Source organism: Haliotis rubra, unplaced genomic scaffold (genome assembly GCF_003918875.1).
Source record: "Haliotis rubra isolate DU_JTF1 unplaced genomic scaffold, ASM391887v1 Scf259, whole genome shotgun sequence".
NCBI classification, from domain to species: domain Eukaryota; kingdom Metazoa; phylum Mollusca; class Gastropoda; order Lepetellida; family Haliotidae; genus Haliotis; species Haliotis rubra.
Window position 1 is genome coordinate 653,759 of NW_025766658.1, and position 27,835 is coordinate 681,593.

Sequence of the window (27,835 nt, forward strand, 5' to 3'; positions counted from 1 at the left end):
AGCTGTGTCCCTTGGGTTCTAATCCCAATCTGCGTAGGTTCACACGGAGGTTGCACCCGTGTTCAATTCCCCACATGGGTACAATGTGTAAAGCCCATTTCTGGTGTACCCCGCTGTGATATTGCAGGAATATTGCTAAAAGCAGCGTAAAACTAAACTCACTCACTCACTTTTCCCGTAGTAAGAATAGATTTACAGCAACATGTATGTTTATCTGCTCTGTATCAGAAAGGATGTGAAAGAAAGCTAAATACCCAAAGCTCCGTCCTTTCTACTTTCGTTGCATGTCACATTCCGTTCGACAGTGGATTTTGACCTGATAGTAGATTAATCAAGGCTATACAATCTGTTTGTGATGCAAAGTTCCTCTTTCACTTACTAGGCAGTAAACGAGTTTATGTTTAGTGAAATGAAACTGTCAATGACTAATGTCTGTAGAACACAGGTGACTGATCTGAACCAGAATGTCAGCATAAACATAAACATCTCCCAGATGAATATGTAAGTCCATTTTGTGAACTGGTGCTCGACTAGCACCTCAGTTAAAAAACCCAGAAAATGATATTTTTACATTATGCTACTTAAATATAACAGGAAGAGGCAGACATAATCTTCATTATCAACCTGCAACTGCTGAAATCTACACTGGCCACTTGTTAAAGGCTGACAGTATTGGGTGTATTGTTTTCAGGATGTGTATGGCACACTACATATTTCTCTATACACTATCAACATGAGTTTTGTCTTAACCTTATTCACAAGGAAGTGTAAAACGACACTACCAGGAAACAAACACCGAAATGATTCTGTTATTTTCTGTTATTTGTCGGACCTCTTGGGAAGGGGAGGTTGGAAGGGGGTGGGGGAGGGTGGGGAAGTAGATTATGGATAACAACTTCTTGTATATTGCATAGAGCGATGCATGCACGTCGTCATATGAGCGAAATATTCTCAAGCACGATGTTAAACCCAATTTCACCTCACCTCACCCATATGGGTACAATGTGTGAAGCTTAGTGATGGCGTCTCGGATACCACTGAAATATGGCCACTGTGACATTAAATCATAACTCACTCAGTCGGAGTAATACATTGAATTTCTAATTTTTCGAGTTGTTATAACTATGTGCTGTCGTGCACGACATAGTTGATACGCCATGGAATCACTGGGGAAGTCTTAATTCAAACAACGCAGATAATTCTATTGTTTCTGTTTTTCGTTAACAACGTATGTAGGATTTTTATTTATTACGTCCATCAAAATAGAAATACATCATGGTGAACATTTCAGTAAACGCTGTCAGATCGGAGTCTGTAGTGCATGACAGTTAACACAGACAGATGTATACAGAGAGAGAGAGAGAGAGAGAGAGAGAGAGAGAGAGAGAGAGAGAGAGAGAGAGAGAGAGAGAGAGAGAGAGAGAGAGAGAGAGAGAGAGAGAGAGAGAGAGAGAGAGAGAGAGAGAGTGTGTTCGCCCCTGCTTCTACTAGTCTGCACCCCACATTTCATATTTTGTCCTCTGAGATGCCACGCCCATGTTTAACATGTATACGCCCTCCCAGCCGATCACTGTTCATCGCCTTTAAACGCCAGTCAGGTTAATACCATATTTTAACGTCTCATTACGTAACACCTTATGACGTTCTGACAAAGGTTCGAACAACAACCTTCCGCTCCCCAGGCAGAAGTCCTATCCAGGGAGGATAGAAAACAACAGACCATTAAAAGAAAGATAATCAACGTTGAGTTATATCTAATTTGAACGTCATTTCATAACAGAAAAATTACGTTTTTCCAATAAAGTCCTCGTTGGAAACAAAGTAAAAGCATGTTTGGAAATAAATCCATGATCTCACATAAACTTCCAGTATCCACAATACACAATCCGATGCCAATTAGATTATAATAAAGCAAGACACAAGTAACTTAACTGACTCATTAAATACAAGATTTAATCGTGTAATCAGAATGTATTTCGGAGGAATGTGTGACGGTACTTTTGCAGCATGAAGTATCAGACATGATAGGGATGGGGAAGTAGGGAGATGAGAGCCTGCAATGGCCGGAAGTGTCTGGAATTATATAAATGAGAACGGGCGTGGTGTTGATAAACCAAAAACATAGTCACGTCCAATCAGGGATTCGAACACATTACCAAGGGACACACTTGGCAACTTAGGGAACCTCAGACTATGAGGAAAATTGTTCTTGTAGGAGGGTAACCATTCGTCACCACTCGCCTCTTTCCGTAACCTCCAAGAAAATTCGGCTTGTCCCGGAATAACACGAGTTGGTCACGAATGGGAGAGTAACGTGATATCCAAGTTATCTCCCCTGACTTAAGGGGCTAATGGCAAGTCGTCGACTAATCCTGCTCCGGATTAACAGGATTAACCTTTGACACAGGACTCCAGGTCCATTGTAGTTGTTCAAATCAAAACTTCAGTTATTGTTCCAAAGAAGTCCCGTTCAGACTGATTACACCGTGCAGGGCGCCCGATTCATGGTGCACTTGGTGTGATTTGGAAGGCAAAGGTTGCACGGGTATCATCTGATGACCTATCTTGTGGGTCCTTCCGGCTTAGTTCCAGTTCATCAACATCATCGTAGCTCACGAAAAGACCTACAAATAAATAATGAAATATATGTTTTCATTTGCCATTAATTTAAAAACAATAATTGAAAACAGTAATATGAAATAATTACGAAATAATATACAACCCTGTCTTCTAAGAGAAATAACTTCGGAGAAATTGTATTGAAATAATATTAAGTGTGTGCGCAAGTATGGTTTTACGCAGCTTTTTGCAATATTCAGGATACCTGAAAAAATTGCTTTACACATTGTACCCATATAGGGAATCGAACCCGTGTCTTCAGTGTGACGAGCGGACGCTTAACCATTAGGCTACCCCACCGCCCCGAAATAATGTATAGCACCTACAACATAAAACAACATTGATAGCATGCACCTTCAACACATAGATACTGCTGAGAAGGATGTGTAAGACGAAGCAATTACAAATGTACTTAACTGAAGGGGGAATGAAACTATGCCTCACCGTTAGTCTTTCATGTGTTCATTCAGCTAACAATACCTGCAGGTAGGGATACAGTGATACTATATCTAACAGATAACCTTTGCTGGGAAACAACTTATACATCGTATCAGTTAATTTCCTTTTTGGGTAGCGTGAAAGGTTGAGCGTATCCTGCTCCGCCGGTGTCACCCTTAACAAACACACTCAAAGGCACGTCAATTGTTCTGGAACAACATAGGAATGAGAGGGAATTGAATTGGACATCTTTTATAACACTGATGCATCAAATTGAGAAATTGCTTGAGCAAAATGCACTTATTTGATCTAAGAACATGATCGATTGTACGTCAGAATGTTCAGACGCAAACAACTGGAAGCGTTGGAATGTGGAAAGTTGGCTATTGGTAAACTGAAGTCATCCCACTTGTCATACCGTCTTGCGGGCAGGGTTTACTTACTCTGAATCTTGTCATACCATCTTGCGGGCAGGGTTTACTTACTCTGAATCTTGTCATACCGTCTTGCGGGCAGGGTTTACTTACTCTGAATCTTGTCATACCGTCTTGCGGGCAGGGTTTACTTACTCTGAATCTTGTCATACCGTCTTGCGGGCAGCGTTTACTTACTCTGAATCTTGTCATACCGTCTTGCGGGCAGGGTTTACTTACTCTGAATCTTGTCATACCGTCTTACGGGCAGGGTTTACTTACTCTGAATCTTGTCATACCGTCTTGCGGGCAGGGTTTACTTACTCTGAATCTTGTCATACCGTCTTGCGGGCAGGGTTTACTTACTCTGAATCTTGTCATACCGTCTTACGGGCAGGGTTTACTTACTCTGAATCTTGTCATACCGTCTTGCGGGCAGGGTTTACTTACTCTGAATCTTGTCATACCGTCTTGCGGGCAGGGTTTACTTACTCTGAATCTTGTCATACCATCTTGCGGGCAGGGTTTACTTACTCTGAATCTTGTCATACCGTCTTGCGGGCAGGGTTTACTTACTCTGAATCTTGTCATACCGTCTTGCGGGCAGGGTTTACTTACTCTGAATCTTGTCATACCGTCTTGCGGGCAGGGTTTACTTACTCTGAATCTTGTCATACCGTCTTGCGGGCAGGGTTTACTTACTCTGAATCTTCAGGATTGGATCTGAATAAGATCTGGTGTCATTGCTAACTTCCTTCCATAAGGTTCGGTGTGACTGAGAAGTTATCATCAGATACTGTGTTATTGAGAATTTACCATCAGAGGCGATGCAATATGTTGTGTCATTTGAGAGGTTACCATCATTGGCTATACAAGTTATAGTGTCATTTGAGAACTTACCAGCGGAAGACATACACGATGTAGTGTCATTTGAGTACTTACCATCAGAGGTGGTACAAGGTATATAGTGTAATTTGAGAACTTACCATCATAAGCCACGGACTCCAGAAACGTCTCATTGCTACCGTTCAGAGTCATCAAGAATAAACATGGGCTGTTGGATTTCATTATCCTCAGGTTGGGATCAATGTTTTTCTAAAAAATATAATATAACCACACAATAATGAGCATTGGCCCAGCGGGAAGGACATGTATTGAAAACATGATTTGAACCTCGTGAACAAAGTTTGGTGTCATGATTGGTTGAAAGAATATTAAAATTTCATCTTGATTCGTCCAGTGCTTTTCGAGATGATATTCACAGACGACGTCAACAGACATTAGACAAGACAACGTGGTCAAGGTCAAGGTCAAGACAGGTTAGCTAATGTATAAAAACATATACAAACATGATGATTCACGTATGGAGTTCAATATTGAGTTAAGGTCTTGTGTGAAGCCTACCTTGACAAGAGAGAGTTTCTTGGAAGTCATGTTGCACATAAGGAAACGCTGACGTCGTACACTCTGAAACGCCACCACGTTCTTCCCGTGGTCATCCTCTGAATCGTTCACAGCCCAGCTGTACATCCAGAACTTATCTGTAATAGTAATGATCATGTCGCTAATGTGTACTACTATTGCACATTATAACATGGCGTGGCACATGATTAAGCACAAGGTTCATAACAAACATCAAGGATTTTTAGTCTTGCTGACAAAATGAGCACTGACTTGGTGTATGGGTGGACCGAGAAGTGGTATGGGTGGACCGAGAAGTGGCATGGGTGGACCGAGAAGTGGCATGGGTGGACCGAGAAGTGGCATGGGTGGACCGAGAAGTGGCATGGGTGACACATGTTATAATTGGGATTACACTTCCTCAGTAAAGTACAGATTCTAGTACTTTTATTGGGTTGAGTCCCATTCGGGATTCGAACCCACACCCTCAGTAAGTTTAGTTTTACGCGGCTTTTAGCAATATTCCAGCAATATCATGGCGGGGGACACGAGAAAAAGGCTTCACACAATGTACCCACGTGGAGAATCGAACCCGGGTCTTCGGCGTGACGAGCGAACGCTTTAACCACTAGGCCACCCCACTGCCCTCACACCTGCAGAGTCAGGCACCTAATCGCCAGCACACATTCAAACCCACTCCATCACTTTGTGTGCTGGCGATTAGGTGCCTAACTCTGAATGGGGACTCGACCCAATAAATTTTAGAATCTGCACTTTACTGAGAAGGTGTAATCCCAAATATAAGATGTCTTCCCCGTGTCAAAGGAGATACAGGGCCCCAGTCTTCCCTATGTGTTAAAGGAGATACTGGCCCCTGTGTTCGCTGTGCGTTAAAGGAGATATTGGGCCGACACTATGCTGAGAACACAACTCGAGCCCTGGTTGTTAAGACAGATACATGTATGTGTAAATATACCTACACGAATCAATGTCACCACGCTGCCTCTCCATCACGGCCTTATCCTGCAGTGCACAGAGGAAGTGACGTGTGTGAACACCGTGAGCTACTTTCACACATGCCTTGTCGAGATATTTCATGACTGTCAGTGAACTTTTATACGTGATCAGCTTGCAGAACTTGTATGTGACATCCACGATGTGGGCAACAATGTCATCTACAAACAAGACCAATGGTAAATACTGTATCCATGTAAATATACCGACGTACACAAGAAAGTACACACCTGGTGTTTTGGGACTATTTAAATAAAAAATAAATATTTTGCTAGCAATGTTGCAATTGTGTACGCTATCTGTGACGTTTATGAAACACTTGCAACTTTTCTAAATATAAATGCTGTTTTTAAGAAAATATTTTACCAAAGAATCAGGTGTGTACTTTCTTTTGAACGTCAGTTTATTTTGCTAACATAATGGCCATTGAAAACTTCTATGATGCCTCACCCTACTAAAGTTTATTCCCATATCCCCTTGTGGATCCATACCTTCTATTGTCAGCCTAAATTCAGACTGTCTATCATTAGCCCTGCTTAATAAACTAACACTATACAATTCATTGACTCCTTCCACTAACAGTGATAATACAAGTCATAAACCCCTTCCACTAACAGTGACCATACCAGTCATTAACCCCTTCCACCGACAGTGATCATACCAGTCATTAACCCCTTCCACCAACAGTGATCATACCAGTCATAAACCCCTTCCACTAACAGTGACCATACCATTCATTAACCCCTTCCACTAACAGTGACCATACCAGTCATTAACCCCTTCCACCGACAGTAATCATACCAGTCATTAACCCCTTCCACCGACAGTGTTTATACCATTCATTAACCCCTTCCACCGACAATGATCATACCATTCATTAACCCCTTCAAATAAAAGTAATCATACTAGTCATTAACCCCTTCCACCGACAGTAATCATACCATTCATTAACCCCTTCCAATAACAGTAATCATACCAGTCATTAACCCCTTCCACCGACAGTAATCATACCAGTCATTAACCCCTTCCACTAACAGTGATTATACCATTCATTAACCCCTTCCACCGACAGTGATTATACCATTCATTAAACCTTCCAATAACAGTAATCATACCAGTCATTAACCCCTTCCACCGACAGTAATCATACCATTCATTAACCCCTCCCACCGACAGTGATCATACCAGTCATTAACCCCTTCCACTGACAGTGATCATACCAGTCATTAACCCCTTCCACCAACAGTGATCATACCAGTCATAAACCCCTTCCACTAACAGTGACCATACCAGTCATTAACCCCTTCCACCGACAGTGATCATACCAGTCATTAACCCCTTCCACCGATAGTGATCATACCAGTCATTAACCCCTTCCACCGACAGTGATCATACCAGTCATTAACCCCTTCCACCAACAGTGATCATACCAGTCATTAAGCCCTTCTAATAACAGTAATCATACCAGTCATTAAGCCCTTCTAATAAAAGTAATCATACTAGTCATTAACCCCTTCCACCGACAATATTCATACCATTCATTAAAACCTTCCAATAACAGTAATCATACCAGTCATTAAGCCCTTCTAATAACAGCAACCATACCAGTCATTAAGCCCTTCTAATAACAGTAATCATACCAGTCATTAAGCCCTTCTAATAACAGTAATCATACCAGTCATTAACCCCTTCCACCGACAATATTCATACCATTCATTAACCCCTTCAAACAAAAGTAATCATACTAGTCATTAACCCCTTCCACCGACAGTAATCATACCATTCATTAACCCCTTCCAATAACAGTAATCATACCAGTCATTAACCCCTTCCACCGACAGTAATCATACCAGTCATTAACCCCTTCCACTAACAGTGATTATACCATTCATTAACCCCTTCCACCGACAGTGATTATACCATTCATTAAACCTTCCAATAACAGTAATCATACCAGTCATTAACCCCTTCCACCGACAGTAATCATACCAGTCATTAACCCCTTCCACCGACAGTGTTTATACCATTCATTAACCCCTTCCACCGACAATGATCATACCATTCATTAAGCCCTTCTAATAACAGTAATCATACAAGTCTTTAACCCCTTCCACCGACAGTAATCATACCAGTGATGAACTCCTACCACCCACAATAATCATACCAGTCATTAACCTCTTCCACCGACAGTAATCATACCAGTCATTAACCCCTTCCAATAAAAGTAATCATACCAGCAGTCATTAACCCCTTCTAATAACAGTAATTATACCAGTCATTAAGCCCTTCTAATAACAGTTATCATACCATTCATTAACCCCTTCCAATTAAAGTAATCATACCAGTCATTAACCCCTTCCACCGACAGTGATCATACCAGTCTTTTACCCCTTCCACCGACAGTAATCATACCAGTCATTAACCCCTTCCACCGACAGTAATCATACCAGTCATTAACCCCTTCCACCGACAGTAATCATACCAGTCATAAACCCCTTCCACCAACAGTGATCATACCAGTCATTAACCCCTTCCACCGACAGTGATCATACCAGTCATTAACCCCTTCAACCGTAAGTGATCATACCATTCATGAACTCCCACCACTGACAATAATCATACCATTCATGAACTCCCACCACCGACAATAATCATACCATTCATGAACTCCCACCACCGACAATAATCATACCATTCATGAACTCCACCACCACTGACAATAATCATACCATTCATGAACTCCCACCACTGACAATAATCATACTATTCATGAACTCCCACCACTGACAATAATCATACCATTCATGAACTCCCACCACTGACAATAATCATACCATTCATGAACTCCCACCACTGACAATAATCATACCATTCATGAACTCCCACCACTGACAGTAATCATACCATTCATGAACTCCCACCACTGACAATAATCATACCATTCATGAACTCCCACCACTGACAATAATCATACCATTCATGAACTCCAACCACCGACAGTAATCATACCATTCATGAACTCCAACCACCGACAGTAATCATACCATTCATGAACTCCCACCACTGACAATAATCATAACAGTCATGAACTTCCACCACCGACAAAAATCATACCATTCATGAACTCCCACCACTGACAATAATCATACCATTCATGAACTCCCACCACTGACAATAATCATACTATTCATGAACTCCCACCACTGACAATAATCATACCATTCATGAACTCCCACCACTGACAATAATCATACCATTCATGAACTCCCACCACTGACAGTAATCATACCATTCATGAACTCCCACCACTGACAATAATCATACCATTCATGAACTCCCACCACTGACAATAATCATACCATTCATGAACTCCAACCACCGACAGTAATCATACCATTCATGAACTCCAACCACCGACAGTAATCATACCATTCATGAACTCCCACCACTGACAATAATCATAACAGTCATGAACTTCCACCACCGACAGTAATCATACCATTCATGAACTCCCACCACTGACAATAATCATACCATTCATGAACTCCCACCACTGACAATAATCATACCATTCATGAACTCCCACCACTGACAATAATCATACCATTCATGAACTTCCACCACCGACAATAATCATACCATTCATGAACTTCCACCACTGACAATAATCATACCATTCATGAACTTCCACCACCGACAGTAATCATACCATTCATGAACTCCCACCACCGACAGTAATCATACCATTCATGAACTCCCACCACTGACAATAATCATACCATTCATGAACTTCCACCACCGACAGTAATCATACCATTCATGAACTCCCACCACTGACAGTAATCATACCATTCATGAACTCCCACCACCGACAATAATCATACCATTCATGAACTTCCACCACTGACAGTAATCATACCATTCATGAACTCCCACCACTGACAATAATCATACCATTCATGAACTCCCACCACCGACAGTAATCATACCATTCATGAACTCCAACCACCGACAGTAATCATACCATTCATGAACTCCCACCACTGACAGTAATCATACCATTCATGAACTCCCACCACTGACAATAATCATACCATTCATGAACTTCCACCACCGACAGTAATCATACCATTCATGAACTCCCACCACTGACAATAATCATACCATTCATGAACTCCCACCACTGACAATAATCATACCATTCATGAACTCCCACCACCGACAGTAATCATACCATTCATGAACTCCAACCACCGACAGTAATCATACCATTCATGAACTCCCACCACTGACAGTAATCATACCATTCATGAACGCCCACCACCGACAATAATCATACCATTCATGAACTCCCACCACCGACAATAATCATACCATTCATGAACTCCCACCACCGACAATAATCATACCATTCATGAACTTCCACCACTGACAGTAATCATACCATTCATGAACTCCCGCCACTGACAATAATCATACCATTCATGAACTCCCACCACCGACAGTAATCATACCATTCATGAACTCCCACCACTGACAGTAATCATAACATTCATGAACTCCCACCACTGACAGTAATCATACCATTCATGAACTCCCACCACTGACAGTAATCATACCATTCATGAACTCCCACCACTGACAGTAATCATACCATTCATGAACTCCAACCACCGACAGTAATCATACCATTCATGAACTCCCACCACTGACAGTAATCATACCATTCATGAACTCCCACCACTGACAGTAATCATACCATTCATGAACTCCCACCACTGACAGTAATCGCCACCATTCATGAACTCCCCACCACCGATAATAATCATAACATTCATGAACTTCCACCACCGACAGTAATCATAACAGTCATGAACTTCCACCACCGACAGTAATCATACCATTCATGAACTTCCACCACCGACAGTAATCATAACAGTCATGAACTCCCACCACTGACAGTAATCATACCATTCATGAACTTCCACCACTGACAATAATCATACCATTCATGAACTTCCACCACTGACAATAATCATAACATTCATGAACTTCCACCACCGACAATAATCATACCATTCATGAACTCCCACCACTGACAGTAATCATACCATTCATGAACTCCCACCACTGACAGTAATCATACCATTCATGAACTCCAACCACCGACAGTAATCATACCATTCATGAACTCCCACCACTGACAGTAATCATACCATTCATGAACTCCCACCACTGACAGTAATCATACCATTCATGAACTTCCACCACCGACAGTAATCATACCATTCATGAACTTCCACCACCGACAGTAATCATAACATTCATGAACTTCCACCACCGACAGTAATCATAACAGTCATGAACTCCCACCACTGACAGTAATCATAACATTCATGAACTTCCACCACCGACAGTAATCATAACAGTCATGAACTCCCACCACTGACAGTAATCATACCATTCATGAACTCCCACCACTGACAGTAATCATACCATTCATGAACTCCCACCACTGACAGTAATCATACCATTCATGAACTCCAACCACCGACAGTAATCATACCATTCATGAACTCCCACCACTGACAGTAATCATACCATTCATGAACTCCCACCACTGACAGTAATCATACCATTCATGAACTCCCACCACTGACAGTAATCATAACATTCATGAACTCCCACCACCGACAATAATCATAACATTCATGAACTTCCACCACCGACAGTAATCATAACAGTCATGAACTTCCACCACCGACAGTAATCATACCATTCATGAACTTCCACCACCGACAGTAATCATAACAGTCATGAACTCCCACCACTGACAGTAATCATACCATTCATGAACTTCCACCACCGACAGTAATCATACCATTCATGAACTCCCACCACTGACAATAATCATACCATTCATGAACTCCCACCACTGACAATAATCATACCATTCATGAACTCCCACCACTGACAGTAATCATACCATTCATGAACTCCCACCACTGACAGTAATCATACCATTCATGAACTCCAACCACCGACAGTAATCATACCATTCATGAACTCCCACCACTGACAGTAATCATACCATTCATGAACTCCCACCACTGACAGTAATCATACCATTCATGAACTTCCACCACCGACAGTAATCATACCATTCATGAACTTCCACCACCGACAGTAATCATAACATTCATGAACTTCCACCACCGACAGTAATCATACCATTCATGAACTCCCACCACCGACAGTAATCATAACAGTCATGAACTTCCACCACCGACAGTAATCATACCATTCATGAACTTCCACCACTGACAGTAATCATACCATTCATGAACTCCCACCACCGACAGTAATCATAACAGTCATGAACTTCCACCACCGACAGTAATCATACCATTCATGAACTCCCACCACCGACAGTAATCATAACGTTCATGAACTTCCACCACTGACAGTAATCATACCATTCATGAACTTCCACCACCGACAGTAATCATAACATTCATGAACTTCCACCACCGACAGTAATCATAACAGTCATGAACTCCCACCACCGACAATAATCATACCATTCATGAACTCCCACCACCGACAATAATCATACCATTCATGAACTCCCACCACTGACAATAATCATACCATTCATGAACTCCCACCACTGACAGTAATCATAACATTCATGAACTCCCACCACTGACAATAATCATACCATTCATGAACTCCCACCACTGACAGTAATCATACCATTCATGAACTCCCACCACCGACAATAATCATACCATTCATGAACTCCAACCACCGACAATAATCATACCATTCATGAACTCCCACCGACGACAATAATCATACCATTCATGAACTCCCACCACCGACAATAATCATACCATTCATGAACTCCCACCACCGACAATAATCATACCATTCATGAACTCCCACCACCGACAATAATCATACCATTCATGAACTTCCACCACCGACAGTAATCATAACATTCATGAACTCCCACCACTGACAATAATCATACCATTCATGAACTTCCACCACCGACAGTAATCATACCATTCATGAACTCCCACCACTGACAATAATCATACCATTCATGAACTCCAACCACCGACAATAATCATACCATTCATGAACTCCCACCACCGACAATAATCATACCATTCATGAACTTCCACCACCGACAGTAATCATAACATTCATGAACTCCCACCACCGACAATAATCATACCATTCATGAACTTCCACCACCGACAATAATCATACCATTCATGAACTTCCACCACCGACAATAATCATACCATTCATGAACTTCCACCACCGACAGTAATCATACCATTCATGAACTCCCACCACTGACAATAATCATACCATTCATGAACTCCAACCACCGACAATAATCATACCATTCATGAACTCCCACCACTGACAGTAATCATACCATTCATGAACTTCCACCACTGACAATAATCATACCATTCATGAACTTCCACCACTGACAATAATCATACCATTCATGAACTTCCACCACCGACAGTAATCATACCATTCATGAACTCCAACCACCGACAGTAATCATACCATTCATGAACTTACCACCACTGGTAATCATACCATTCATGAACTTCCACCACTGACAATAATCATACCATTCATGAACTCCCACCACCGACAGTAATCATACCATTCATGAACTTCCACCACTGACAATAATCATACCATTCATGAACTTCCACCACCGACAGTAATCATACCATTCATGAACTCCCACCACTGACAGTAATCATACCATTCATGAACTCCCACCACCGACAATAATCATACCATTCATGAACTCCCACCACCGACAGTAATCATACCATTCATGAACTCCCACCACCGACAATAATCATACCATTCATGAACTCCCACCACCGACAATAATCATACCATTCATGAACTTCCACCACTGACAATAATCATACCATTCATGAACTCCCACCACTGACAGTAATCATACCATTCATGAACTCCCACCACTGACAGTAATCATACCATTCATGAACTCCCACCACCGACAATAATCATACCATTCATGAACTTCCACCACCGACAGTAATCATACCATTCATGAACTCCCACCACCGACAATAATCATACCATTCATGAACTGAACTCCCACCATACCATTCATGAACTCCCACCACCGACAATAATCATACCATTCATGAACTTCCACCACCGACAATAATCATACCATTCATGAACTCCCACCACTGACAGGAATCATACCATTCATGAACTTCCACCACCGACAGTCATTAAACCAGTCTCCATTACCTATTGATGTCCCCTTCCCATCCGAGCCCATGTTTGCAATGATGAAGGTTATCTCAACAAAACTGTTCTCGGTCCGCATCATGTGACTTTTCTCAAAGACGTCGTGCTCCCGGAAGAATGTCTACAAAATGAATGGAAATATGTACACTCTTTAAATAAAAAAAATATATATAAAAGGAACCGCATAAGCCATTTTTAGAAGAACTTATTGCACTAGTTTAAGAGCAATTATTTCATGTAATTTCAATGTTAAAAGGTGAAAATTTGTCTATAGTCAAAGAGTTCGCGAACACAACAGCAGCCTTTATTGTTGTGTTTCCACAAGATGGCGTCAAAGTCAGTACTTGGTATGGCCACCATTGGCAGCAATTACTGTTCGGCACCGTCTGGGCACAGACTGAATATGTCGACGAAGTCCCTCTTGAGGAAACCCTTTTCCACACTTCCTGCAATGCGATAGTCAGTTGTGGAAGTGTCTGAGGCGTGTTTTGACGTTGACGTACACGTCGATCGAGTTCATTCCCTAGGTGTTCTCGCGGGTTTATATCTGGTGATCGGGAAGACATTGACTTTAGAATTGGCAAGGTAGGAACAAACTCCGCCTGTCAGTACATAATCGGAAGCACGTAAGGTGCAGATATGTCGGGCAACTGCAGACTGCGACTCCCCAGCTTCAAGGCGAAGTTTCGGTTGGCGGCACTCAGTCGTAGCATGATGATATCCTCTTTTCCAGGCAAAACGAATGACAAAAATTAAACACAACGTTTGCCCTTTTATAGTGAACGATACCGCATGCCTTTCAGCACACTTGCTCGTTCATTTTGCTTTGCATGTTTTCTTGGTGACGTTTTGGTGAATATTTCTTCAAACCCTTCTAAAACAAGGGGAAAAGTTAACATTGCCGCGTTTTGGCGCTTAAGCTGTTTACAATCGCACATAGATGATGTTTTGTAAACAAATGGTATATTTGTATTGGTTTTGCTGCAGTTAAAGGAGTCCAATAATCTCAAAGTCACCTATGCGTTTCTTTTCTTGAAGAGTGTAGCATCCTACAGTATCCCAGCGGCATGATTTAAGTATCCTGTATGCATGACAACAGAACGCTATCCCAATATTATCCCCGCAGTATGACTACAGCATCGGTGTAAGTGACGGTGTGATAACGGTGTGAGTGATGGTGTAACTGATGGTGTCAATGACGGTGTAAGTGACGGTGTGAGTGACAGTGTAACTGACGGTGTACTTGACAGTGTAACTGACAGTGTACTTGACAGTGTAAGTGACGGTGTGACTGACAGTGTAAGTGACGGTGTGACTGACAGTGTACTTGACAGTGTAAGTGGCGGTGTGACTGACAGTGTAAGTGACGGTGTAAGTGACAGTGTACTTGACAGTGTAAGTGGCGGTGTGACTGACAGTGTACTTGACAGTGTAAGTGGCGGTGTGACTGACAGTGTACTTGACAGTGTAAGTGACCGTGTAAGTGACAGTGTACTTGACAGTGTAAGTGACGGTGTGACTGACAGTGTACTTGACAGTGTAAGTGACGGTGTAAGTGACAGTGTACTTGACAGTGTAAGTGACGGTGTGACTGACAGTGTAAGTGACGGTGTAAGTGGCGGTGTGACTGACAGTGTACTTGACAGTGTAAGTAACGGTGTGACTGACGGTGTGACTGATGGTGTAACTGATTGTGTGATTGACGGTGTGACTGATGGTGTAAGTGGCGGGGTGACTGATGGTGTGACTGATGGTGTAAGTGATGGTGTAAGTGACGGTGTAACTGATGGTGTGACTGACGGTGTGACTGACGGTGTAACTGATGGTGTAAGTGATGGTGTGACTAATGTTGTAAGTGAAGGTGTGACTGATGGTGTAAGTGACAGTGTGACTGATGGTGTGACTGACGGTGTGACTGATGGTATAAGTGACTGATGGTGTGACTGATGGTGTAACTGACAGTGTAAGTAATGGTGTAAGTGACAGTGTGACTGACGGTGTGACTGATGGTGTAACTGACAGTGTAAGTGATGGTGTAAGTGACGGTGTGACTGATGGTGTAACTGATGGTGTGACTGATGGTGTGACTGATTGTGTGACTGACGGTGTGACTGATGGTGTGACTGACGGTGTGATTGACAGTGTGACTGACGGTGTATGTGACGGTGTAAGTGATGGTGTAACTGACGGTGTAAGTGATGGTGTAAGTGACGGTGTGACTGACGGTGTAACTGACGGTGTGACTGACGGTGTAAGTGACGGTTTGACTGACAGTGTAAGTGATGGTGTAAGTGACAGTTTGACTGACGGTGTGAATGATAGTAGTCACCTAAGACATTATGGAGCACTTACAAATGTGATTTTCCCCCGGAGATGGCGAATAGACTCCAACACCTCGTAGTGGTCCCATGAAGACACATCGATCTGGTTGATATATCTCAGTTCATCCTCGGCCCTGCAAAGGTAATTAATTATGCTCCGCAGAATGAGACTATGATTCAGTGCATTGGTCTCAACAGTCAAGACAACAGTCAATAAATGAATAAAGAAATAGGCTTCACACATTGATTTCATATGGGGAATCGAACCCGGGTCTTTGGTGTGACAACGAAAGCTTTAACCACTGGGTTACCACACAAGAAATGTTGCGTCGTCACACACAAATATGTGACCCAGAACTTCATGAATTCCTTCACAGAGTTGGTTGTCACTGTGTTCTAATCTCCGGTTTTGCAGTTTCTTCTGTATTACATGTTGCGTTTGCCCGCCCATTTGTTCTCTCGGTCGGTCTCATAGCCTACACAAACGCGACTCGTAGTCTAAGAACTGCATTGTTCTATCTCATAGATCAACTGAATTGGTGTAAGAAATGCTCAGCGGGTGTTGTCTGTCAAACTGCTCTTAACGCTTCAAATGAAGCCAGTTTAGTCATACTTTTCTTTATTGTTGTATGAACTCAGTTTAATCATCCTTACTGTCACATGAAGTCAGTTTAATCATCCTTACTGTCACATGAAGTCAGTTTAATCATCCTTATTGTCACATGAAGTCAGTTTAATCATCCTTATTGTCGTATGAAGTCAGTTTAATCATCCTTATTGTCGTATGAAGTCAGTTTAATCATCCTTATTGTCGTATGAAGTCAGTTTAATCATCCTTATTGTCGTATGAAGTCAGTTTAATCATCCTTATTGTCGCATGAAGTCAGTTTTATCATCATTATCGTCGCAAGATGTCAGCTTAATCATCCTTATCGTCGCAAGATGTCAGTTTAATCATCCTTATTGTCGTATGAAGTCAGTTTAATCATCCTTATTGTCGTATGAAGTCAGTTTAATCATCCTTATTGTCGCATGAAGTCAGTTTAATCATCCTTATTGTCGCAAGAAGTCAGTTTAATCATCATTATCGTCGCAAGATGTCAGTTTAATCGTCCTTATTGTCGTATGAAGTCAGTTTAATCACCCTTATTGTCGTATGAAGTCAATTTAATCATCCTTATTGTCGCATGAAGTCAGTTTTATCATCATTATTGTCGCATGAAGTCAGTTTAATCATCCTTATCGTCGCAAGATGTCAGTTTAATCGTCCTTATTACTGCAATAACGTTAACACTACATTTTGACCAATAAATGGGTCTTTTCATTTACCATAACTTCCGGGTAGGGACATTATGTTTGTAATGTTTATTAAGTATTGAAGGTTAGAGAAATGATTGTGTGTTTCTGTCGTGACAATGGTTTTGTCTATATATTTCTTAGTGAGTACCAGAAGAATAGTTATTTATCAAGATGAATTGGTACACAGACGTTTTTACATATCGACATCGTGTCACTCTGTCCTATTCATCACAAATATATACATTGTGTTGCTTTCGATTTCTGTCTTCTGTCTGTGTGTAGTTTCTGGAAATGTAGAACTACATAACCCCTACCGGAGTTTGGTCCACTTTTTTTCTTCCACTTCCTGGAGTCTGTGGCAGTAGTCGCCATGTTTGTCCCTCCGTGTGGCCAGTAAGGCTCCGAACAGACCCATCTTCTGTCGAGCACCGTCTACTGTCTCCGTGTCACTTACTACATCATCATCAGTTTCATCCAGAGCTTTAAATATGATGGGCGACCTTGTCCATTCCGTAGTAGAACCACGGCCATCAGAATCGTCTATTGATATTTCATCTACTGCTCTGATCAGCCTGCAACGAGACGGCACCGACACATGAGTACATGGTAACTTACTGCGCAGCCCCAATATCAGTACATCTACTCTTAATGCGAAGTTGGCGTTTGGGGTAAGGACTTGTCAGGAGATTCCAGAAGGGATATAACATTATAAGTTGTTCACTGGTCACGACGGGGGCATGGGTTGATGTACCCTCGATGTTTGTTTATGAGGGACCAGTGAACAACGCAGTTATCTTACCGAACACCTCAATGTTAATTTTGAACTGTTTCAAGCACGGGTATTGGATGATAACAAGGAATACCAGAGTGAGGCAACAGCCCACACACTACATACACGAAGTACCTAACGAATTCCCACAGTTCGGCATTTCCAGTGGGTAACATAGAAAATGTTACTCGCTTGTAAGCGGGGTACATTGATTAACTCATCCAATCAGAAAACGACATTTATGTGTGAGGTAAGATAAAATAGGTTGTATCTTACTTCTTCAAACTGCTTTTAAACATTAACCGTCTAAAAACGGGTTACGTCCTGTGTACTTTTTATAGACTGTCATAAATACATTTGATTTCTTTGACAGATTTAAATCTTGGTCTAGTTAATATACTATAGAGTTGTTTCAAGAATGGCGTTCTATGATCAGTCTGTTTATAGTTGTACGGAGGGATATTTAAGGCTTTAAAATATTTTTTTCTCTGGGTGTTTCGACTATAACAAGGTCTCAGACAAGGTTGTATGATGAATCTTGTTCTATCCACAGTGATTACATGGAATTGGATTACGAACAGATGCACCATGTGTTCGGGGTGTCCAGCTATATATATCACACGGGTATTGATGCTGCTATCTGCAGATTATATCGTCCTTTTTGCTGACATGTTCTATAGGATGTTCTTCCAGATAAGACTAACAATACACTTTTACATTTGCCCGACCGCGTCATACCAAAAGACGTTAAAATATGGTACTTGTTGGTCCCTGTCTGGCGCTCAGCATTAATGGGTACAACAAGGACTGGTCGGCTCGGAGTCAGTATAATGTGTCTGAGTGGGGTATTCCTGCTTCACTGCGGCATGGCATCTCAGTGGGCTAGCACTGTAAAACCAGCTTAAGCCTGGGCTAGTACAAGCAGCCGCACATACACATACACACGCATGCACGTCGTCATATGAGCGAAATATTCTCAAGCACGACGTTAAACGCAATTTCACCTCAACTCACCTTTTAAATTTGCAGTTAAATAATGAATATGTTCCTGTATTTTTTCTCAATCATTGTTATGGTCAAGTAGATGTTTAGCAACTAAATTACGCACCTGTTCAGGTTAAAAAGGGGGACTTGTTGCAGCAATTGTCTAATATATATGACTCCAAATTAAGCCCATACGTTGTGTATGGTTCTGAGGTCAAGGTTGTCGATAAATAACTGGAGCAAAAATTGTACAATTGCGCGTAAGCGATTTTTATGCCTCATCATGTTAATAGACTAAAATACGGATGCTACCGCATTTAATATCAGATAAAGACTATGATAAAGAATATGATAAAGACTATGATAAAGACTATGATAAAGACTATGATAAAGAATATGATAAAGACTATGATAAAGAATATGATAAAGACTATGATAAAGACTATGATAAAGAATATGAGTATTTATAACAATACACTATAAACATGGGAAACAGATAGACAGCAACCACATTTATCATCACACTAGGGACCATGGGACTTCTGCTTACACCATGCCGCTAGCTACTGGCGACTATCAGAGAGTTAAACCATCAGATAAAACTAGCAAACATGATACAGTTAAAACACGGAGCAGGAAAAGTGCTTTGAATGAAATCAGACTTAGGTACATTCTCAGTCGGACAAACACAGTGTACCAGGATCACGTTTGGTAAAGAAATCTTTGAATTTGTAAATGTAAGACTGTGGTGATGGTAGCACAAACTGGGCATCAGGTTACTCGCATTCTATTCTCTACAGAGTTTGGGTACGAGTGAAAACATTATTCTATTAATGACAATGTCAGCTTCATGTCTGAATTCTAAGGGGCGGTGGGGTAGCCTAGTGGTTAAAGCGTCCGCGGATGTTCGGGTTCGATTTCCCTCTTAGGTACAGTATGTGATGCCGTGATGTTGCTGGAATATTGATGGAGGTCAATAAAGGTTTTAACTATACCTGTGCAAAACGATGCAAGTACGTATTAATGTAACATGGAAACTGGCAGGAGCATGCATAACTTTTTAAATATATATAGTATATAATTAATATTCCAGTGAACGTTTAATCTTTTATATGGCTCTGCCAGACAGTCCGCTAGTGTGTATGGTTTGGGATTCCGGGTAAGACCTTCATTCTGGTTCCAAGAGGCCGGTTACTTGATCCAGGTTCAAGACTAGAACACTTAAGTTTTAAATGCTCCAGACCATGTTTTAGGGACTTGTTAGAAGTTCCAAGTCGGGTGAAAATCTGAGTTGGTCCTTTAGTATGCTGCTATAAGTTTTGATTTAATTAATATTCTGTATTGATGGAATGTTCCTTGTAAAGCTATCAAGATATGTTTCACAACAATGTTTATCGCAGTCCCAACAAATAATACTATGAAATTAATAATGAGATATATATTGCGCTGTCTCCACGCGATGAAGGTATGCTAAAGCGCATTAGTAACACATTACATGTATTACTCCGGACAACCCAAGCTGCCTGTTTGGCGCTAGAAGATTATAGTCACATGACTTCTCCCACCGGGTACATTTTCTGCTGGGTGGACAGAGGCAATTTTGAACAAACTCATTTGCCTAAGGAGAGACCACATGTATCACATGTGCTTCGTTGTGGGACAGGACTGGAGTCCTAGAAACTCTCAGGAGTCAAGCTTTCAAATACGGCCACCTACCCAAATACTCCGCGCACCCAACGTTGCTTAACTTCAACTGATTTGTGACCTGGGTCCCGATCAACAAAGCGTTCGTAACCTTACGACCTGTCGTAACTCTATAGTTTATCATAGGCTTACGAATGTCGTAGCATTACGAACGTTTTGTGGATCGGGACCCGGGGCTCTGAAGTCACGGATGGACAACACCACAACATCACTGAAGTCACGGATGGACAACACCACAACATCACTGAAGTCACGGATGGACAACACCACAGCATCACTGAAGTCACGGATGGACAACACCACAGCATCACTGAAGTCACGGATATGCTATGAATGGATCGTGATTAAATATGTCTAAGTTTATATTACTTTGGTGGACGTTTGCTTATATTAGCTTCCTACTAAAGTGGAAAGCAATATTCAAAAACAACAGAAACTTCCTATTTGCCGGAACATATTACCGGTTAGTCAGACAAACTGTCTCCTGGTTTAATTCAAATCCTCTTTTTCCTTGTTGAATAATATATTTTCTAGTTTAAAGAATCCACTTATCTTTCTAAAGAATATTCTCAAAATTATCATAAAACCGACCCAGACCCCATGTTCTATTTATCTCTGTGTCTGTGTTCATGTAATCATGAGAGGGTAGTCCCACGTGACGGCGCTCGTACACAGGTGACTAGAGCACATGACCAGGTGACTCTTTCGTCACGCGGGCATTCATCAGAGGTTCGAGTACGGTGGTTCCACCTTCATACATGTACATCTCTGGGTCGTAAAAAGGTGACTCGTCACACAAATGTAAAACGCAGGGTGTGGAAAGGGGTAGCTCTCTCGCAACACATGTCGTCATTGGGTAGGTCTCTCATGAGAATTCCTGCCAACAAACTTGATCTTGTCCGTTTTTTATAAAGCCAATGGATTTTTTATATCACTGAATTTTCTGTCCCTTTTGACACCAATGTGATTGGCAAGATTCGGGAAAAGCATACTAAGTATGCGGACCTCGCCTTTGAAATGTCTCGCTTGTATCCCAAGTACACTGTCGTCAGGCTCCCAATTGTTCTCGGTGCCCTTGGTTTGGTACCTCCTGATCTCTTTGCGTAGATCAGGACAGTGCCCGGGTTCTCAACCGGGAGCACAACCCTTCTGACACTCTGGGTAATGCAGAAGGCTGCAATGGTGGAGAGCCTTCATATTCTCCGGAAAGTTCTTGGTGGGTTCGACTAGGCAGCGTTTCCTGGGAGAAGTCCCATTCGCTGTCTGGGCTGCGTGTAGTGGGGGCGAGGGCCCTGAGCTGTGATGAGCCTTACCAGCCTGACTGTGCCAGGATCACCCGAACCCTCTCTGCTGCATTTTCATCTTTAATCTTTAAAACATGATAATGAAGGTACTGCGCAATACATACCACAAAGGGGCATGCTCAAAGCGCGCACAAATGTTTAAAATCAAACACATCAAAAGTCACATGAATCAGTATGGTAGAAGATAGTCGTAAATATGAGCATGGAGAACATACTTGAAGCTGTCTGTCTTAAATAGCTAACTAGTGCTGGTAACAGAAGCCACTATTTTCAGGTCACAAATACTGTAATGTTTCCAAGATCGAAGAACAACAGGAGAGGTCAGATTCCAGTCAATTTGTATTTCGCATTTGCACATATCATCGCATTCGCAGTCCAAAATTCAATCCCGTCACGGGCAAACAGTCTCGCAATCATAACGACACAGACTTCAATGTTCGTGCTGGCTCTGTTAGTGCTACTGACTATAAAGTACGTGCAACATTATGCTGTATCAGAGTACACCATGACTTGGAAATTCGCAAACCACATCGCACTCATATTTTCCGCTCGCTTCAAGCATCCGTACACAAGGGAGCTAACTCCCATGTATCAAACTGTCAACCGCTAAGAAACTTGCCGTTACAAATACAATTTCATGCCATAAAGTTTTCCAGTTTGATACCATAACCCTAGTTTAGAGGAAATACATGCCTTCTGTATTCTATTGCCACTACTTTAAATTATGAGAACACCGCCAATCCAAAAGATCACTTTCAGTTCCTTGACACTCTTGGCTATCATGAGAACACTTCCGGTCTAATGACACCACATCCGGTCTAACGATACTAGATCAGCTCTAATGACACCACTTTCAGTCTAATGATCTCACACCAGGTCTAATTACATCACGCACCTCAGTCTAATGACATCACTTCTGGTTTGGAAAATATATAAAAGAATATCATGATTGTAAATAAGTACGAATGTCACGTGCTTCTCTTTTTAGAAACATGTTATCAACTTTAAAGGTACTTCAATTTTCGACTTGTTTGATTACATCACTTCTCTTAAAAGAAATCCATGCCAGGTGTGGTTTAAATAAACCATTTCTCTAGCTTTCCTAATGGGAAAAGTACAAGCACTTTCGGTTACGCTGAGCCCAAATGTTTAGCGAATCATAGGCATTATTAGTTCTTGTTGCAATAATGGGTGGTCTAAGTCCTTCAAACTTTTCATGCAAAAACAAAGGGCGATTTGGTTCATAGTGTTCAATGGTAGAACTACCTTACGAATGATCGTTCCAGCGACCGTGACACGTATGACCTTGAACTTAAACTTGACCATCATAATGTTTCGGTGTCAGTCGAAGTACGAACTTGACGCATATGATGCTCATTGAAAATAGGTAACTGTGACCAGTTGTTGTCATTATGAAAATGAAAACTATAAACATGTTACAAACTTAAAATCTGCAGAAACAAATAGCAGTTTAGTGAAACCTGCAAATGAAGCTTATGAACTCGACTTCGCGAGCGAGCTTCTTAATGTCATTGTTTTCAGTTACTTATACTACAGAGATCTCCAGATACGATATCAACATAATCGTGTTCAGGCCATGACCTTGAGGATGACCTTGACATGAGAGAGAGAGCAATATTTCAGCCATATCGTGACGAGTAGTACTTATATGTACAGTAATGAGGAATCTATTCAGACTTTCACAACCTGTCGTCAGTGGACAGTTAAAACAACTACAGTATTACAGAATGCGAATTAAACCAGCCTGTTACTATAAGATATAAAAATAACAGAACAATAAATTTTAAAACAGGCTATAGATCGCCAGCCGATGCAGGTAGTCATGGGGACTTACAGTACCTTTGCTACCTTCATGTACCCCAGCTGGATTTACTCCATCCCTTCAAGTGTTGCCAAATGAGAAATTCAGCCAAACATTGAAAAGAACACACTTAAAGTACCGATGGTTTCAAAAGTACTTCGAATGCCCTTATTTTATATCCTCTCATTTAATGCTAACGATTTATATAATATTTCACTGTATATATAAGTGTGTAAATTATTTCAGTTATCTTTGTAAAACCAGTGATTAAATGGAAACTATTTGAAAGATCATCCATACGAGCTGATTATTTGAAATGCAGACACCTTGTGATGGAAAAATCAATACAATCAGGCAGGACATTTTTTACTGATTCTTTCATCACGAAGGGAAAAATAGTGGATCCTCACCTTTTAACAAATAGACTCTTTAAAAAAGAAACTAGAGAAGTGCATTAAACGTATTTAAGTGTCCATAAGAGGTTTGGGCTTGAACATAGATGACGGAAATTCGACACACGGATGAACATATGTATGTTGTCATTGTCAGCATTAATTCAGTTCACTCACTGCACACACGTGGACACAAGGGGGCGTTCAGGTCAAGACGTCGGATTTTTGCTTGGGGTATTCTTCGCCATTCCTCCTGCTACGCGTCGGCAAGTTCGTCCCGCAGATGCTCGACCGGGTTCAGATCAGGCGATTTTGGAAGGCCATCTTCAGTAAACCATGCTTGTCGTAAGAGGCGACTAACGGGACCGGGTGGTCAGGCTCGCTGACTGGGTTGACACATGTCATCGGTTCCCCGTTGCGCAGATCGATGCTCATGCTGTTGATCACTGGATTGTCTGGTCCAGACTCGATTATTTACAGACCGTGCTGCCATATAGCTGGAATAGTGCTGAGTGCGGCGTAAACCTCAACTCACTCACCCAATTGCGCAGATCGATGCTAATGCTGTTGATCACTGGATTGTCTGGTCCAGACTCGATTATTTACAGACCGCCGCCATATAGCTGGAATAGCTGGAGTGTGGCGTAAAACTGAACTCACTCACTCACATCTGTACAAAGTTATGGGAGACTATGATGACTCCGAGACTACCAAGCACCGAGTGCAAGTACAAGCTATGACGGAGGGCACGCAGAGTGAGTTAATTAGGTGTGGCACAGCTTTATCAACAGTAAATAGCAGAGGGGAACACTAGACATGGGCTTGTTCATGTGGGGGAAAACCAACACGAGCGAACACTTTAATCACTAGCCTACCCCACTAACCCGCGTGAAAAATGCACCTGTGACCTGACTATTATCATGCAGTAGTTGAAGTAGGTGCATCATACACAGAAAACCCTTGGGCGCGTTGTTCAGCAAAAGTTTGCAAGCTTCGCTGCGCTACGCTGCCTGCTTTCCCGTGCAACGGACTGCTGTGTGAGCGCTTCATTCAATATGGCGTCGTCCAATATAAACACATCACCGATACTAACCACACTTTTGGCACACGAAGCTGCAGAAGATATTCCATGCAATGATTTTGAATTGTATGCGCAACATTAAAAACTTGTCCCTATTGGTCACAGAAGAGCAGACAAGTTTTCTCTGTTACCTTGCAGAATGACATGCCGTGACGCCATTTTGAATGTCGCTCGCTTACGCAGGAAGCACCTCTCTCAGTCGCTGCACGCCGAAGCGTAGACTAAGGCTTAGTCTCTGAATATATATAATTTTGATAGTAACAAACAAGCCCATTTATATTGAAAAGGAGCCCCAGGGAGACCAGAGATTCAGACCTGAGGAAATCTAGACTTGCTTTATTTAGGGCTTTAGCACTGCGGAGAGGGCTTGGCAGTAGGGAAATTAATCTGGTTCAGGGACTGTGAGACAGACTAGCCGAAGCGCTGCGATGCATGCAGCGAGGCGTTGTTCAGCCAATAGAAGCGCAGCGCTGCACAGCGTATCGGCTAAACAACGCGCCCCTGGTCTAACCTCCCACTGGGATAATGCCGTCAGTTTTAAACACAACCTTGTGATACCTAAATCAAGTCTGGGGGCTCAGACGGACACATCATTTCCGCAGGTGTGTCCAGGCATTTTGTAGGGATTCTACATAAAAAAGCTGGTGCTTAAGCAAATCCAGTTAAATTTTTGAAAAAAATTAATAAATAAAAAAAATAACCCAATAATCTTCTTAATCATATTTTGGTTTGGGAGACACTTTTTTCCTTTTTCTAAGGTATAATGCTTTACCATTTTGAATTCAGTACAATATCATATAGTCCGTCCTTAATGAGTGAGTGAGTGAGTTTAGTTTGACGCCGAACTCAGCGATATTCCAGCTATATGGCAGCGTTCTGTAAATAATCCAGTCTGGACCAGACAATCCAGTGATCAACAGCATGAACATCAATCTATGCAATTGGGATATGATGCCACGTGTCAACCAAGTCAGCGAGCCTAACCACCCGATACCGTTACCACGACAAGCATGGGGTGGTGAAGACCAGTTCTAACCCGGATCTTCACGTGTGTCCATCCTTAATCTACAGCTGGCGGTGTCCGAGGTGAACGAATGCCGTAGCACAAAAACTGTTATAGATTATCATAACTATTTGAATCTTTTGCCTTTATTAATTTCATGGGTTTATTTTTTAAATCCCATGAAGGTTGAGTCATACAATAAAGATTTGATGTATAAGTTTATATATTGTGTCCATGGGTGAAACAAATAATATACATATTACTTCTAATATTTGCTAATCTTTAAAAGAAAATATGCAAAGTCAAGTATCTTCACAATAACCTATGGGGGCGGTGGGTTAGCCAAGTGGTTAACGCGTTCGCTTGTCACGCTGAAAATCCGTGTTCGATTTCCGGCGTAAAACAGAACTCACTCACAAAAACCCATTTTTTCAGTTCGACCAATCAAAGCATGTCGGTTGATTTTATCATCGTATAAATCATTGGAGCCGAGCCCGCGGGGACAATGCAGAACCTGACATTTATCCCCAGACATATTTTGTCTGACCTACATAGGCCAGCGTGACCTGTATTCAATGATAGAACTTGACACTCCTGCGCAGAATGACAGTGGAACGTACCTCACCCTGTCCTGGAGATCAACAGGTACATTGACGAACACCTTTACCCGTAATAATTATGGTCATTATATTCATTTATGCGTGCATCTATAACGGAGTAGGGATACTTACTTTTCGTCAGCCATGTCCACTCCGGTTTTTGTATATTTCACAGAACTGTCACCAGTTTCAAGACGAAGGAGGGTATTCCGCTGTTCTGGCGTCAAATGTATATATTGTCACACGGGGAAACACGTGACGTGGTTAGACCACGCCCACTTCGTCTTAGACCTCACAACCAGGAAGGTTAAATAAAACTGGGATGGGATCGTTAAAGG

General features: G+C 41.8%; 1 protein-coding gene across 1 annotated transcript; it reads right to left on the reverse strand.

Moving 5' to 3' along the window:
* Positions 1-1,728: 1,728 nt before the first annotated feature.
* Positions 1,729-27,742, reverse strand: LOC124279945. The gene is made up of 8 exons (XM_046715825.1): positions 27,630-27,742; positions 18,154-18,411; positions 16,572-16,674; positions 14,220-14,340; positions 5,852-6,046; positions 4,875-5,011; positions 4,457-4,565; positions 1,729-2,624 (listed from the first exon to the last, which is right to left on the reverse strand). The coding sequence occupies exons 1-8, from the start codon at positions 27,641-27,643 to the stop codon at positions 2,503-2,505; spliced, it is 1,059 nt and encodes a 352-aa protein (XP_046571781.1). The 5' UTR covers positions 27,644-27,742; the 3' UTR covers positions 1,729-2,502.
* Between the last annotated feature and the right edge of the window lie 93 nt (positions 27,743-27,835).